This window comes from Strongylocentrotus purpuratus, unplaced genomic scaffold, assembly GCF_000002235.5.
Source record: "Strongylocentrotus purpuratus isolate Spur 01 unplaced genomic scaffold, Spur_5.0 spur5_scaffold_16, whole genome shotgun sequence".
Taxonomy (NCBI): Eukaryota; Metazoa; Echinodermata; class Echinoidea; order Camarodonta; family Strongylocentrotidae; genus Strongylocentrotus; species Strongylocentrotus purpuratus.
The window spans coordinates 33,724,191-33,741,721 of NW_022145601.1; the positions used below are offsets into that span (position 1 = coordinate 33,724,191).

General features: G+C 38.1%; 2 protein-coding genes across 2 annotated transcripts; one reads left to right on the plus strand and one right to left on the minus strand.

Annotated features, from left to right (window-relative positions):
• LOC581886 lies at nt 1-5,686 on the minus strand. The gene is made up of 7 exons (XM_781864.5): nt 5,644-5,686; nt 5,070-5,184; nt 4,250-4,504; nt 2,895-3,097; nt 1,892-2,318; nt 1,364-1,575; nt 1-371 (listed from the first exon to the last, which is right to left on the minus strand). The coding sequence occupies exons 2-7, from the start codon at nt 5,149-5,151 to the stop codon at nt 219-221; spliced, it is 1,332 nt and encodes a 443-aa protein (XP_786957.3). The 5' UTR covers nt 5,152-5,184; nt 5,644-5,686; the 3' UTR covers nt 1-218.
• Nucleotides 5,687-15,037: 9,351 nt separating this feature from the next.
• Nucleotides 15,038-16,219, plus strand: LOC115924747 (trace amine-associated receptor 2-like). Its single transcript, XM_030987548.1, has one exon. The coding sequence runs from the start codon at nt 15,038-15,040 to the stop codon at nt 16,217-16,219; it is 1,182 nt and encodes a 393-aa protein (XP_030843408.1).
• The last annotated feature ends 1,312 nt before the right edge of the window (nt 16,220-17,531 follow it).

Consider the following 17,531-nt stretch of genomic DNA (forward strand, 5'->3'; position numbering starts at 1 on the left):
TGATTGGCTGAGAGCAAATTTATCATAGAAATTAAGCATTTGTTAAAGATGAAAAGTTTGATGAAACGGGGGCCCCAGCTCATTATTTTCAAAATCTGGACGAGAAACTAGGAATCAAATTTTACTTGGCCTAAAGGTTCGCACGTTCGAAGAAGACTGCAGGATGGTTACTGTACTTGGTCTAAAGGTTCGCACGTTCCAAGAAGACTGCAGGATGGTTACTGTGGTACGTAGTAACAGAGGGTGAGTCTGACATTCTCACCACTACTCTCTATTCCTTCACAGGGGTGCTCCTCAGATTGACTGTCTGCATTACTGCTATCCTCGTTGTCCCATCGGAACCATTCAGGTGTCACTGTCATGCCGGCAACCTGGTGTGGTAAATGTGAACAGAGTGATGAAGTATCTTTCAGGATGTAAGCCATGTCATTGGTCATAATACGTCACGTGACAGGCATTATGCTTTTATACAATATTATAAATATTATCTACTAATAGGGCTCCAACTCCCGGCAGTTAAGCATATTCCTCTGCTTTGATTTCTGCACACATTTTGAGGTTCTGTTATTTATGACTCACGAGTACAGCATTGTCTTTGTTAAAATTCAATGTTAAGTGGTTCTCGTAATTTCAGCACTGCATAATTGCAATATTCTTTAAAATAAATACCTTTGGAAAATATCTTAACTCTCTCAGGAAATAAGAGAAGAGGAGGAAAAAAGCAAAAAAAGAAGGGAGGCTGCAAGAAAAGGTTACCTTGTACTGATTACAATTATCAATTTATTAATTGGATAATTATATATATATATATATATATATATATATATATATATATTTCTTAATGCAAGGACTTCACATTTCTGACAGGTTCGTAGCTTATACCTCTTAGAGATGATTACGAATATACAGATTAAGAAGGCTTGGCGTTAAAAATGAAAACACAATTATATCCAGAGTATTGTTTTGGAAGGGTATTCACAGAAATTTCACGAATCATACTTCAAATAATCCTTCAAATACCTTACAATGTGAAAACCTAACTCCTATGCCACGTATAATTTCAAAGAAATAATAAAATTGTCAGTTTACCAAAAAAATATAAGTTAACAGGTTTTGGAAGTTGTTATATCTATAATTGATAAGTCACCGGACTGTGGAATTCATTCCTTGAATGATTTGGGCGCCTTAGCGAAGCTGGGATAAAACCAGCGTATTATATTAGTACTTTGTAAGCATTTCGACCTTCTCCCTTGATGGATATGCACGCAACACAAATGTAGTTTCATCATTATTTTATCATTGTTATTATTATCATTACTGTTATTATCATCATCATCCTCATCATCATAGTAATAGCACCAACCTCTTGGCATGTAGTAGAGCTGGCAAACAGGTAGAAGGTATTATCTGTAGGAAGAGACATTCCGAGCGAAGTGACGCCATCCTCACGGCAGCAGAACTGCATCCTGGTGTTCCCGTTATACACGCCGTCTGGTAACACACCCCCAAAACTGTTGGCATTGGAACTATCCTCATCATCCCAGTAGATATACGTATCCTGGTCGGTTACAAAGCCTGAGAGATGAGCCAAATCAAAAGAAGATCAAGAAACAATAATGATGATTATAACAATAACGATAATATAAGACAAAAACAAGAACGACAACATCAACAAAAACAAAACAATAATAATGATAATAATAATAACAATAATATTAATAATATTAATACTAATACTATTAATGATTATGATCAAGATAATGATAAACCGTTTCTGTATAGCGCATACCCCTTATGATAAAGCGTCTCTCTGCGCTTCCAAAGAAGTTTAGTTATTATTACACCAACAGTATCCTTAAATTAATACATGTGCAGAAAATCTTCGAATTACCGGATGGACATGATCCGTCCCATCTGTAGATACAGTAGTTTCCTTGTGGCCAGTCTGCGCCGGATGGGCCAGCGAAGTCAGCAACGGTCTTCATGCAGAATTCGTTTCGCATGTTGTTAAGGTCCCATGTACCAGCAAGATGGAGTGGATCACTCCATTGGTTGTTTGAGCCGCTGTCTTCGGTGTCGTGGTATCTGTATCCTTCTTCCCAGCCGCTAGGACATCCAGCCAACGATTTGGGAAGTCCGTAGGTACCATCAGGCCAGGATTGACTTATGTCAGGTGCGTAGAAGCAGAAATTGAGTCTGACATTCTCACCGCCACTCTGTATACCTTCATAGGGGTGCACATCAGTTTGACTGTCTCCATTATTGCTATCCTCGTTGTCCCATCGGAACCATTCCTTCGTTACAGTCATTCCCCGCACCTAGAATATATAATTCAGTCATTTGGTCTTCACTGCTTGCTTCCTCAGAAAGCACATACTCCTTATTGAATACAATCAGATCAACATTTACAATCGCATCCTGAACCACATTGTAAGGGAAATACCAGTGTAGTGGTCCACCTGCACCCCCTGAACTGTTTTACCGGGATCAGAGACCCGAGGGTTACTGTGATCTAGTTTAATTTGTGGCGCCAATTATTGAATAATAACTAATGATAATAATGCTTATCCCCAGAACACAACACGAGGTAAAGCGATTCACATTCAAACATCATCCTTATTTGCATGACTTTAACCTACACTTGCTACTCCCCACACAGTTCTTAAAATGGGTACCCGGTAGAATGCGACCATCATTGTTGGTCAAACAGTTTTTGAGCGTCAAGAAACGCCTGGCTGGAATGTTACCCAAGGAGTGGAGGTTGTGCACACAGTTTGTGCGGGAAAGCACTGAATCCAATGACCAGGGTAATAGTAAAGAGACGTCCGAGATGTATTAAGCGCTATGTAAAAGCTGAATATTATTATTATTATTATCAGAATATTATAACCCACCTGCTGACAACTATCGAAGCGTGAGAGCAACATGAAACGATCGGCTCTTGGTAGGGAGATAGCTTGGCTGGTCACGTCATCATTTCTGCAGCAGAAGAAGATTATTGTATTATGGTCATAGGTCCCGTCTGGTTTAGTACCGCCTTCTCTGTTGATATTGGCGCTATCTTCGTCATCCCAGCGTATGGAGCCAGACTGGAATCCTGAGAGAAAAAATAAATGTACATTAAATTCAAGAAAACGGCAAGATGTTTAGGTACTTAATTTCCTGATTCACTACGCAAATGATATGTTTTAAGATTACTTTGACTTTTATTGATTTGGTAAAGATGTAGCATTCACAATTAGCTTACAGTCAGGTTTTAATCTGTGAGGCGACATCTATCAACGTCTACTCCTGGGGGAAAAGAATAAAATACATCTATAGCTGCATTTACACTGCAAGTTAAAACGGGGAGAAAACTCAAAACTTGGTCGCCATTTCCTTTCTCAGGCCGTGGTCTTGATATTATGTTAAATAGAACCACCGTATCTGTCCCAAATCTAATAATCGCTTGCTTGTAATAGCTACAAGCAACTAATCTTTTTCTAAAGAACCACTATCTTACTTTGGTGCAATGCTACAGGAGATGTGACACCTTGGTCCCTGAACATATCAACCCCGAATGCCACGTCAAATTTAGGAATCTCCTGGCTAATTTTTCAGAAATTTTTATCTGATATCGTACATCCAGTCTCTATTGATATTTGTCATTCTTAACCTCTTAATATCGTTTTTATATGTGGATCAATCCCAGTCTGTCACGAGAACCAGAACACTTTCCTCATGAAGAAAACCTGACGACGGATAGTCAACCTGTTCGAAGCGTCGAGCCACTCCCGCCACTCGTCCTCTCCAAGTGCTATAGTTCTCCTTAGAACTATATGCTAAGAAAGATAACCAACAGTCCTTTTCAAGACTATACCAACAGTCCTTTTCAGGACTACACACCCTCAATAAAGATAACCGAGAGTCCTTTTGAGGACTCCTCAATCCTCCCTCTCTCTCACATGGTGCACCCGCAAGCCTACTGTAATATCTACATCACCATGCAAGCCGATACTTACAAGCAGCATCTAACTGTCTCTTTTGAAATGAAAGTTATAAATGCGTACAACAGTATTATTGTTTATTTTTCTAAAAACATATGTAACACATATTTTGTATATTTTTATGTTAATGTTCTGACAAATTGGACATTTCAAGATTAAAAAGGCACCGAAAATATCTGATGACCTCTTTGTCAGAAACATTGAAGAAAATTTTCCACTTTTTTTAAAACAAGTTTCTAGGATCGGTTCTTGGCCATATTTACCTGATGGGCAATCGCCCTTTTTATAGATGCAATAGCTTCCCGCTGGCCAGGCTTCTCCGTCTAAGCTACTTTGGGTTTTCATACAGAAGTTATACTCCATGTTGGCCTGGCCCCAAGTGCCATCTAGATCTAGAGGATCGCTCCATTGGTTGCCTGGGTTGTCGTCTTCGGTATCATGGTATCTGTACCCTTCACTCCAGCCAGTGGGGCATCCAGAGTTTGGCTTCGGGAGTCCGTACGTACCAACAGGCCAGGCTGAGGATGGGGTAATAGAAAACTTAGAAGTGTGTATGGATTATGCGGACTTAGTGAAATCATCATTGGGATGAAAAATGGTACCGAGGAAAAGATCAAAAGCATTTCCAAAAAAAAATGGCAATGCAATCTTGTGGTCACTGCATCCATGGAATCTATTTGAACCCTTCAGGAAAGATTACAGCACCTGACTGGAATGTCGCCTCATATCGTTCCAATCTTGTCGATAGTAATGTCTTAGGTAAATATCCTAAAATCACCTGATATGCTCTCTCATTCAACCTTAATAACTCTATTTTGAATGTATTTTACATCTTATTCATTTTTATCTACGTCATGATACATCCCATTCGTGTAACCATGTATACACAAGAGAAGATGTCAAAGACCGATAATAATACTACGATCCCATCTGCCTATAAAGCCCAACGTTTATAATGGGAAACAAAATCGGTAGCCTTGCTATACTGTAAAGTAATATTGGAGCGCCTTGAATACCTTGCTTGGCGGATGTAAGTGCTATGAAAATATTAGTTATTACTATCGTTATCATTAAACGTGTTACCAATCTGGGCAGAGCATCGAAGCACAGCGTGTATCACCAACACGACCTTGAGGAGGTTGGGAACAGTCTTTCCGACAAACATGTTGCTATTCTGGTAGGCGACGAGATGATATACCTAACAAAGACAAAGGAAGGAGCTGGTGTACTTTGTGCAGAAATGAAAACAACGCATAAAAAACACAAACAACAGCATGTTCTCAAAGTACCTAACGTAGAGTAGAGAAAGATCGAAATGAAATGAAAAGGAAGTACAAGCAAGCGCAGTCACCTAAGACGAAATTTACGAATCAGCTTACATTTTAATTTTATTGACCAAAACTCTTGCCGTTGAAATGTATTCTGGCTGAAATTAATAAACTTTCAAACTCAGAGATTAGCTAACAAACATTCCCAACATATTGGACAAATCGCGCTAAAAAAAATCATTTCACTGAGACAAAAACGTTATTAAATAAACAGCTAGGTGATGGGCAGAGCTTTTCTATATTGATCGGTGGAACATTTTAAATACTCGTCTGCGAATTTAGATCTTTCGAAAAACGAAGTAGGCGATATCAGTTTAGAGCAATCTTACCGTGTAATCAGCAAACTTGGGTGAGTACACCAATGAATGATGAGCAAAGGATGAGCACTAATTAAATATATCTTAATTTTTGCACACGATTTGGGAATCATTATGGTTACGCCCATATCACTTCCTTACGGACCAATCAAATCAGTGCGGGAAAACGTCACGCCTAGAAGGAACTGTAGTAGGCGGGGCTTATATCAATGTCACGCTCATGGCTCATTAACACGGACCAATAAAAATGTTTGGATCAAAAGTTAAGGCCACGTTTCATGAAAACAAAATTGTTATCGATAAGAAGATACGATAATTGTTACAAGCTACTAAAATGCTAACGTTTGATTGGCAACGAGCAGATTCGATGGACTCAGACATCCAAGGCCATGTGTTAACCTTAGAGGTAATATAATCAACTCTAGTATACTTTACTTACCTCTAGGAGATCTTCTTTTTAATTATCATTATAATTTCAAGTGTGTCTGTAGTAATTCAGTTACCAAGGTTGATAGTTGTAGCAGGTACCTCTTATGACAGAACCTCGAAAGTTTTATGGAAAGGTTTATTTTCTTGGTCGATAGTATTAGTACAGTCAACTGGCTGACCTGGGAACATCATTTTATTTGTATCGAAGGTTCATAGCTGTACCTCGTTACTCCAAATATCATGAGAACAAGCAAGCTTACTTCCTTTGTCGTTGCATGTTTTTGGTTTTGTTCTTGATTCAATGCCTGGAAATGAAAATATAAGAATGAAATGAAAGAAAGTAAACAAGCAAAAAAAATAAGAAGAGAAGAGAAAGTACAAGAAAGAAAAGAAAGAAAGAAAATGAAAGAAAGGAAGATGAAGATGAAGAAGAGGAAGAAGAAGAAGAAGAAGAAGAAGAAGAAGAAGAAGAAGAAGACCAATCCTATCTATGGGTGTTGCTATACTTCAGACTTGGGATAGAGTTCCTCCAAAGCACCTTCAGCACCGATCACGACGCCCCCGGCCCCAGGGTCATGTATCAGCACATTCTACAGGCTCGTTAGAAAACAACACAGTAAAACATCGGTATTTTTGTCTTCATGATGACGTTAAGTGTAATACGCTTCAAATTTTTTTGATATCAGAGCTAAGTGACAATGACAATGACAATTTATTCTCATGTCACCCACGTTGGGGGTATTGGATAAGTGTACATTCAGTTTTAATTTGTCAATTTAACTCTGTACAATATAAAATTCATATCGAATTAATGTTAATCAATACAAAATAACACTATCTACAACCGTGAGAAAAATTATAATGATAATTATAATAAATATAGACCCTAATAATAATTATAACAAAATGAATAATAATGATAATAATAATAATAATAAGAAGAAGAATACGGAAAGGCCTTTGTTGCTCGCAGTTGGAGTTCATTTGCGAGTAAAAAAGAAAAAAAAAAAGTCGGCGGGTGACGGCGCCGTACATAAAAAAGTTATGACGATCGGTGCCGATGTTAGAAAGAATCCACTGACGTTAAAAAAAAAATGAATTCCGTCCCTGTCGTCGGCGCCTATATGTGGACAAATAAGATAACATCTACAAAAGTATATAGGTTACACTTCCCTCGTCAAGGTATTATTTCGGTGCTTACTTATTACTCAAATATTAACAATAGTAAGAATAATGATAAATGATAATGACATTTAATGAAATACTACTTCTACTACTGATATTACTTCTACTACTACTACTACTATTACTACTACTACTACTACTACTTCTAATGATATTGCTTCTACTACTATTCATGCTGCTACTCCGGCTGCTGTTACTACTAATAAATAAATGTATTTATACAATGCATCGACTAAATAGTCGAGTTTTGAGGGGAGCTACACCTTTTAAAGTACGCCACTTTTTTGTATCTTCCTTTTTCTTCGACCCTATTGATATTTGTCATTCTTTACCTCTTAATATCGTTTTTATATGATGACAAATAAATTAATAAATCGAATTAAATTGAGTTGAGGAAGTTGTATCATCAAGAGTGGGAAACGCCGTAGGAGAATAGGAAGTTGAGTAAGATGTGTTAAAGGAATTGGGTATTTTTGTCTCAGATTCTTAACAAAATCCTGGATTTAGCTCACCCTGTCATCATGATTATAAACTTGATTTAGATTTATTATTTTAATTCGAATTCACTACAGTCTATTGGGGGAAATGAGTATGGCAAAATTGGTCACTCAAAGATTTTTTTACTTTTTTGAGGCACTACATAATCATTTTAAAGCGCAATTTAGAGCAATTCAGTTTAGAGTTTAAATATTACACCATATCGCAAACGCTGATAACACGTAGGGCTATATATCTCAGATTTAGCATTGTTTGATAATGCCTTTAAGAGGAGCGATGGGAGCAGGGTGGGAGTATCGGGATGGCTGGCTATTGGTTAAGAGCTCAGATAGGTAGGGAGGACTGAACAAACGAGTAACAGTGGCTGTTACGAAAACAAGGAAATATCTCAATTTCCATCAGAGAATTAACCTGTATTGTCTCCTTCAAAAAAATTCCTTAAAACATACTTATCCCCTCAGTAACTGAATGCGATTACCTATTTTTTGAAAGTCTAATGTATTTCATGTTTCCATTCACTAATTGTTCTCTAATTTTTAAGCGCTATGGTACTGTCTATTTAGCGCTCCTAAATGGTCGGTACTATAATTATCATTAATATTATTATTATTATAACGTAGATACATCGAAAGTGAGAAAAAGTATTTTGTAGTGACTTTTAAGTTAATAAGGGTTTAAAGGCATCGTTTAACAATGTTAAATCTGAGATACACGGCCTTACGTGTTATCAGTGTTTGTGATATGTTGGAATAATGAAACCCTTACAAAATCAAAATGATCAAGAAGTGCCTCAAAAAAGTAAAAATCTTTGAGTGACCGGTTTTACCATACTCGTTTTGCTCAATAGACTGTAGCGTTATGAAAACCGTTAGGAAAACGCAAAATTTGGTTTCGATTTCCATGTATAAATATCTTGATAATCAGACAGGCGATCAACTTGTAAAAGTCATGGGTGCCTGACTGACCATTTCGGTTTATAATTATCATTGCAGCATGAGCTAAATCCAGGATTTCGTTTCAGAATCTGAGACAAAGTTACCGGGTCCCTTTTGCCTAAAATCAAGAAGGAAATGTGATCAAGTCGAGTCCACTTAATCTGTCTCTCTTTTTTGTCTAGGAGGCATTCAATCCGTTTTCTAGATGCTGCCGGTACCTCTTAATGTCAAAACCGGGTTTGAAGTGATAATAAGTGAGACAATGAACTAAAAGGGTTATAAACAATATTGTCTGTTGATCGCTTTTTTGCTTAGCAATATTAAAAAAAAAAAAACGCCTCTCCTTATCCATGGAGTATCGCGTGCATGGAAAAGTATCGTGTGCATAGATCCAACCGTTTCCAAAATGGGACATACAACCATACAGACTCCACATCCAATTCAAACCGACTGACATTTGGTCATATCTGAGGTATCATATGGTACTTACATAACATTTGTCTCCAAGGACGTTTTGCCCCCCAGTGTTCAGAAATCGAAATTTCGAAGTAATTATCTCATATCGTACTACATGTATTATAATTATGTTACATATGGATCCCTCTCTCTCTCTTTATCTCTCTCACACACATTCAAATTATTACAAATTTCACGAATATTATGTCATATTAACTAAATTTATTAATTGGGAGAGATGTGAAGTGTTGTGGTCTGTCAGAAAATGTGTAACGACAATTGCCAACTAATTGGGCATATTACGATCCAAACGCATGATGTATATTGTGTTACTTGAAAGAGAGATTTTTCGATTGCAGTTCTTAAATATAGGTAAGTGCAGGTAAAGGCTTAGGGTATAGACCCTGCTGTTGCATTCATAATCATCAACTTTTTTATACAATAATTCGGTTCATGATTATCTCACTACCAATGGTGGAGATAAATATGACGTAGGGTTGTTATAAAGATAACTACACACATTCCTAGTGATGTAGACCAAAACAAGAAAAGAAAGTCAATCAAAGAAGGACTCAGTGGAAGTCGGAAACTTCCAGAATTTTCGTGATAATAAAGCTAAAAGACGCCATCTGGGACAACATGCAAAAAAGAAATATATTTGGAAACCTTGAAGCAAACAACGTCGCTGTACGTGCGATGCAAGGAATACAAACCAATTGCAAATATTATTTCGTAAAATATCTTTTATTGATATTTCGAATATAGCTCCTGAACGTGTTAAAGCCCCTCCGCACTACTTATAGCTACTTGCGGCCTCTTTGAAGCAAACAATGCCTAATAGGTGACAATTGGTCCATCGTGGTCCTTTTTTCTTATGTTAATTGAGAGCTGATTTGATGAGATAACTACCTGCCAGTAACCATGCACGGATGTCTAATCCCTCCTGGTTTTAATAGTGCAATGGGGCTTTAAACGCCAGATTCAAAGTTGGTAAAGTACAGCTACACAATCTAAAAAGTAGAGAGAAATGTTAAGGCGCCATCAGTCACATTTGTATATAGAGAGAGGCCATTGGGTTATCACACAAAGAAGGAACATTTAGATTGAGAGAAAAGATAACTCGGCGTGGTAAAAGGTGTAACAGTTGGTCTTTCAGCATCTCACTGGACTGACTTATGAGTAAAGGGAAAAAAGATCACACCCAAATTTTCAACTTAAAGGGATAGTTGAGTTCTTGTTTAAAACTGCAAATGCCTTCAAAGTGCATGGTTATTGCTCTTATTCTTATTTATGATATTTCTTATGCCCTTTTAGAACCTACGATTGCTATGAAGGTAATTAGCCATCACCGAACCGATTTTGATCAAACAAAGATGATTTTGTAATTTAAAGTGTGTATTCTCTCTAATTTGACACTCACTTTTTCATTATCTCGCCCAAATTTTGTGCAGCACCCTCTGTAACAAAACTCAATTATCTCTTTAAATGCGGATCCAGGGTTTGATACCCTGTAAAGTTTTGGAAATTGATATCACTAAGTGTGTGTTTAGGAAAACATAACTGTATTTTGGTGGTATGTATATCTACTAATACGGGGCTACCTCTGTATTAAGAGAAGTTAAGCATAGAAATTGTTACTCATTGTATTTGACATCTTGTAATTTGAACAAGGGATATTTATTATAATATCTTTGAACTGGTCTAATGTCATTTATTTAAACTAAGCATGCACAATCCGATAACCATAATAACTCAGGCACATGAATATTCATATCATATTTCTACCGGTAGTGATTATCTATAAAAACTTGACTAGGCATTGTCAGATTCAGGATTCTATCGCGGGGCTGGCCGGGAAAGGGGGAGGGGGAGGGGGCGGGGTAGGAACCGCCACGGGTACGAAAACTCTTAAATTCTGTGACACCTCTGCAAAATAAAAAAAGTCATCCCTGTTTGGTAGTGCCGTTCAGATTTACATAACAAGTATTCTAACAAACAAGCAAATACAAGAGTTTTTTTGGCAGGAGAGGGGGAGGGGGGCAAGGTCGTGTCCTCTGTGCCCCTTGATCCACCACTGCTGGTAATACGCCACTTCAATATGATCTACTCTTATGCTATTCTTATCTCACCCTCTCTATTTCCATGCTCGTACGCATTATTAATACTGATAGTATTTTTTTTATCACATTCTCCTTTCAAGAAGTTATCAGTCCCCTATACTGTCCCTCCTCAATAATTGATTTATTATCTTTCTTGATCATCAATGTAGCTTTCTTTCCATTAACATAATTGTTCCTCTTTCCAGCTATCCTTCTTGTCGCGTCCCATTGATTGTCTAAGGTTGCGTTTATTGCCCAAATTTTTGGCTAGAATCAGGTTTCTCAAACGTCTTTCAGGCAAATTTAGAAAGTGATAAACGCAAAGCCCTTTTTTCGAAAGTCTTTAGATATGGGGATATCTAAAGACGCAAAAAAGGGTGTTTTGTATGTGACATACAGCCAGAATCACGTTTCTGAGAGATGATAAACGCAAAGCTGTTTTGAACCCCCACATACAAATCGGACCACCCAGGTTAATTTCCGATTCGGAGGCTAGCGCGCGCCATGTGTTGTGCACAAGCATGTGTGTGTAGTTGACCTCCGATAAACTGTCTGCTTCCCGGGTCAAAACAGCTGCGCAGACACAAGGCCTTTATTTTGAATCGTGAAGAGACGATAAACGCGACAACCCGCAAATCACTTTCGTATAGTGGGGTTCGATAGTGGGGTATGATAGTGGGACACGATATGTACATATCTTGTGGCGAAACCCAATAAACGCACCCCTAAGAAAGACAAATAGAAACAGCGGTTGAGTAACATGTTTCTACGTTTTGTCAGCATACTAGCCGTGTCCTCAATCAATATTCAATCATTCACAAGATGAACCTTCTCTAGGGATGATGATAAAATGCACGAATTTCACAGCGTATGCATTGCATGTTCAACATTTACATGTTACATTCCATACAACAGTACAAACACAAAATTCATTAAAAGCTTTTTGGTGCATTTTGCATCCTTGCAGCTTTATCAAGTTATCAAGTGCTTTTGATACTCAAGTTGTACGTTTTTTGGATTTAGTTTATGGATGTACGTGGGTGTATGTCCTTGTGCGAAAAGGAGGGTGTAGGGTGAGGGAGCTATGTGTGGGATGGTATATATTTATTTCATGAGTATGGATCCACAAGCCAGGTTTTGTAATCACTGGCTTTCCTTTTCTAGATGGATTGACACACACACACGCGCGCACGCACACAGACACAGACACAGACAGACACACACGCACGCACGCACACACACACACACACACACACACATACCCACACTTACTTGCCCGCCTCAAACGCTTATTCTTGATTATATCTCCTTATAAATAATTAAATGTTTATTTGTATTGTCTCTTTACCTCTTTCCCTATTCCCTATCTGCCCCTCTAAAGTTCTCTTGGAACAAGATCTCTTGTCAATTCTCAGATATAATCAAGTCCCTTGGAAAGTAAATATTCTACCAGATGTTATAAACAAAGAATGCCATTCGTGATTGTATATTGAATGTGAAATGTCCCTTCTTGAAGTATACCCGTCCGCTGACAAAATCAAGTTATGTCGATGGATGAAAGCTATATGTTATCACTAAAGACTAGTATGCTATCTTTCACAGATAACATATTGATAAAACGTGAATTTTACAAGTTTTACAAACGGACAGATATCGCTTTGATATCTAAAACACGTAGGACAATTAGAACTGGCATCATTCCATATATCCTATCAATTATATTAACATAAAGGAACAGTTAGCAAAATAAACGGAAATTGATGTGATATTTCTCAACCAGATACACTAGTCTAAAGTGTAGTTTTATCCATTACGGACATATTCAGCAATGTAAAAGAATGCCATATACTTCCTTAATGTAAGATAATTCATCTCTGCAATATGATCGATGAAGATATGCCCCCGATGGAAATTACGGTTATAAACAGTAGATTAGTTGTGTAATAAAGATGTGTAATAAACATATCGCCATAGATCACAAAGAGTCGCTTCATAAAATAGAAAATTCCCGTTTCCGTAAAAAAAAAAAGAATAATAAAAACGAGATAATTCACTGCGGATATTCAAATGGTGGTTATCTCCAGCTCATCTATCTCCGACAAGCATCAATGCAACTAAACTCCACTTAGACCACAGTCACACCGTCCCCACATCGATATCAAACTGACCGATTCTTGGCCATTCGGAGTAATGTCATTTTCTGTTCGGTCTGGTATCTGTATCGTTACTCTATTACTTGGGGAGTGTACTTTTCTGTTTGATGTGTCGTTTCGGTCTCTTTTGTGTGACTGGGGTATCGAGGATTGCGTCGTCTAAATAAAAAGCGCTCATCGTTCGTTTTGCTGTTACATACTTGAGTGAGGTGATGGAGGCTGGTGAACTATGCCTCTTCCGTCTCCAGTCTTTCAACTTGAAAAACGTCTAGAGAAGAGGTCTCGAGAAATATACTGGACTTTGAAAACATTTTCTTTGAATCGTCATTTGATTTGATTTGATTTATTTCCTACAAACGTTTTAAATTCACCAGACCAGTCGATTGTTCATCAGATGGCAGATAAAAATTTCATTATCTGAAACAACAGTTTATTATCTGCGTGTTTCCCTTGACGATTTTTGTGACGCTTTGTTGATGTTCAGGATATTCTTTATGATGAACGGTTCCTGCCTATATTGTGGATTCGAAATAATGTATTGGTGACGTAGTTGTTAATACTACTTTATAACATGACAATTTTTATCCCCCGGAAGATTGTGAAGGTTTAACATATTAACATTTTTTTCTTCTAACACCTGGTCGAACTTCGTAAACATTTCCCCCGTCATTGCTAATCGCAAACTTGTATACGACATCACTTTCAAATCTTATTGAGTTTTAATAACAACTTTCCCTCCATCACTTGTGTTATTCTTCATCGATATAATCCTGGTCAAACTTTAAAAGGAAAGCGAGTAGATTTTCCACCATCGTACCGACACACTGGTATTTATAAAGAAGCTAATACCTGACATGCTAATACCTTGACTACTGCCAAGTTGATCTCACTTGGAAAGGAGAATATTAGATTAACAAAGGATGGTATGAGGAGGGGACCAGCAGGAAATATGCACCCGACGACGCGGAAGTTTCTTCTCATATTCTCACTTGTTAGAAAACCGTGACAGAGCTTGACCGAATTTATATTATATATATCGAATATTATTCATCGAAAGAACACACTTTCTTCTTATAATTGGATCATGTAATTCGTTCATCAGCTAAGCATATGGATATTTACGTATTCACCATCCGTTAACAAGTTTGAACCATTATGAAATGATACAAATAGATGTGATCGAAATACAGTACTGAACAAACGGGTGTACTCTTCATCTCCTGAATGACCTGTGGATCATAATTCATCAAGTTGTGTCTTTCCTTTAGTTCGTTCACTTGTCTTAATCAATGATTGTGTAAGAAACATCATGAAAGTCATTTTCAATTGATCAAGCACTGCTCCAAGGTCCAGATGAAAGCAACACTTGTAGTAAAACTCATGCATGGGACAGACGCATTTATCACGGCCTGTAATAATGTAACGTATCGCCATGGGATCGTTGGTAGGCGTTCCGAAGGCATTCTCAAAGTTTCCAGCATAATAATCTCGTGTCATTGTCTATTGCGTCCTTTCAAACGATAGGAACTAATCGGACGTGCTTTCTTTTTAAACGATCTCTCTGATATACTTTAACATGAACGTTCGATGAACAATTACTGTCATCATATTTTGGAAGAGCCATTCGTCTGTTCACTATTATTCACGAACAATGAATCTGTCATACCCGGTAGGCGTTTATGCGGTAATATTTTATAGTCTTCAGTTCATCTTTGGTATTCCCGGCAACGTGCTCATCATCGTGGTTTATTCAAGGAAGAAACGGAAGATCAGTACGGACATCCTGATCATCGCCCAGGGCACCATCGACCTCGTCGCATCCCTTCTCGCACCCATCAACATCCTCAAGTCAGTCTCTGACCGCTTCACCATCAAGGCCATCTGCCGTATCGCGCTCTTCGGCAACAACTCACTCGCCTTCGCGTCGTTATTTCTAACCGCAGCGATCGCCTTCGACCGCTTCTTCTTCGTTTGCCGCCCATATGGAAAGCGGGCGTCGAATAAACAAGCGCTGTGTCTGGCGGTTATTTGCTGGATTTTTGGAAGCTCACTCACATGCACAAAGCTCATCTATGTGGATGCTTATGAATCAAGGCCTGGTGAATTGACGTGTCTTGTTGTGGATACCCAAGATTTCTTAGATACCCTTGAGGCATGGCTGAAGACATCGGGTTTTGTATTCGCTTTGGTGACAAGCGTTGTAATGTATGGGAGAATATACCAAACTATCAAAAAGCAGGTCAAGATCCATGCACAGCTTGTAGGAGGGGTGTCAAACCAAATGCACAAGTCTAGACTATCGACGGAAGCTCTAACCGTGCAGAGTACAGAGCTACAACTACCAATTGAGCCTCGGTATAGCAGTCTTGTACAATCAGTTAAAAGTGAAACGTTGGATAAACGTAAAGACAACACGAACGAAGGAACCACGAGCAGTCAAACCCAACCAAATCTCCTGGTTATTAACAACGGAAACACATCAGCTACCTTTTCGATTTCGAATACAATTGATCATCGGTCACAGCCCCAACCTAAAGCGGTTTCCGTCGGACCTACTTGTCCGCGACCAAAACGATCTGACCGCGGCGAGAACAGAACGACAAAGATGTTGATGGCAGTGACAACCATTCTCCTTGCTTCATGGTTACCACCCATTGTCTTTTTCCATCTTCGTGACAGCATACTGGTGATCATTGAGGGTTCTATCGCTGCTGATACTCTTGTTTACATCGGCAAGAGTCTGCCAGGCATCAATCACATTATTAACTATTTTGTGTTTACTTCCATGAACAAGAGTTTTCGTATGGATTGCAAACGTCTGTTCAGAGCCTGACTCACAATGTGTGGTTGCGTCTCAAGTCCGTGACGCACGACGCCTCTCTGACCGCGGTGAGAACCGAACATCAAAGATGCTGATAGCAGCTGGCAGTATACTTTCATGAACAAGCGCTTTCGAATGGATTACAAACGTCTGTTCAGAGCCTGACTCACAATGTGTGGTTGTGTCTCAGTCCGTTGCATACGAGGCGTCATTTCCCTGGCGTAGGACTGCGTCAGTCATTAGCGCAGTATTTTACGCACCACGTGACAGCTAGTGCTATTGTACAAAATGATTGCATAATGAACCAAGCACACAATGGCCCTAATTCACAAAGAACGTTTGTCGACAAACTTAGGTTTATTTTCGTCTTGACGCGTTATGTGCGTCACATGACGCACATTAGCTTTGTCGACAAACCTTCTTTGTGAATTCGGGCCGTTGTGTTTAATCAAAAACTATATGAGCTAAATGCATTTATAGATTTCATTAGCGCAGTTAATAGCAAATTCGGATTAGTGTCTCGTTTGAAACAGGCGTAAGGCTGTGAAACGCCTGAAGATGAGCAAGCAATGGGAGAGAAGCGACAGATTCAACAAATCTTAACCAGGACCGTGATGAAAAACATCTTTGCTGATCATGTGTTCCATCCTGTATTAATATATTTCAATAATATATTTTTAAAAAAAATGAAGATTTGATCGGACTTGAAACACTGTATTCAAATGAAAGGGCAAGTCCATTCCGATTATAACTTACTTTCAATAGTAGCCAAAAAATCAGAAGAACCGATCCAAAAAGTCTTGAGCATAATCGGAAATTATTAAGAAAGTTATGAATTTGTAATGACATGAAAACCTTTGAAAATCATAAGACAATTGGCAACTCACTCATGAGTCTGTTACGTCATTGCCTCTCCGTCCATTAATTTATATTGTTAATACAAATTTTCCATTTCCCCCATAAGAATTTTATTTCCCCACACCAGCATTCAAGTTATATAATAGTAATATGTTTTTGTGAGGATGCATTAATATGCAGTAATTTTTTCCTGTCATTAAATTATTAAGCAAATGTGATTTTTGATAAACTATAAGTTTATATCAAAATTAATGATTATGAATATACAAAATTCAGAAATTAGTATCAATTTTTCAAAGTTCATAAAAGGTTTTGTGAAATGTCATGCATGCAATAAGATACAAATTATGTGACCTGGCCAAAGGCTTGGGAGAATCAAGTTCTTGGGGATAAAAACGAAAATGAATGGGATAAAAAATATATAAAGCAATTGACGAATAGTGAAGCAATGACGTCACAAAGTGAT

What these genes read in the sequence shown, in the direction of transcription:
- LOC581886 (XM_781864.5), bottom strand. Translation starts at nt 5,151, where the DNA reads ATGTTTGTCGGAAAGACTGTTCCCAACCTCCTCAAGGTCGTGTTGGTG. An exon ending in GCTTCGATAGTTGTCAGCAG is followed by an intron (nt 2,319 to 2,894) that starts GTGGGTTATAAT and finishes TATATATTCTAG; the next exon opens with GTGCGGGGAATGACTGTAAC. An exon ending in GCTCTACTACATGCCAAGAG is followed by an intron (nt 372 to 1,363) that starts GTTGGTGCTATT and finishes TTACCACACCAG; the next exon opens with GTTGCCGGCATGACAGTGAC.
- LOC115924747 (XM_030987548.1), top strand. Translation starts at nt 15,038, where the DNA reads ATGAATCTGTCATACCCGGTAGGCGTTTATGCGGTAATATTTTATAGT.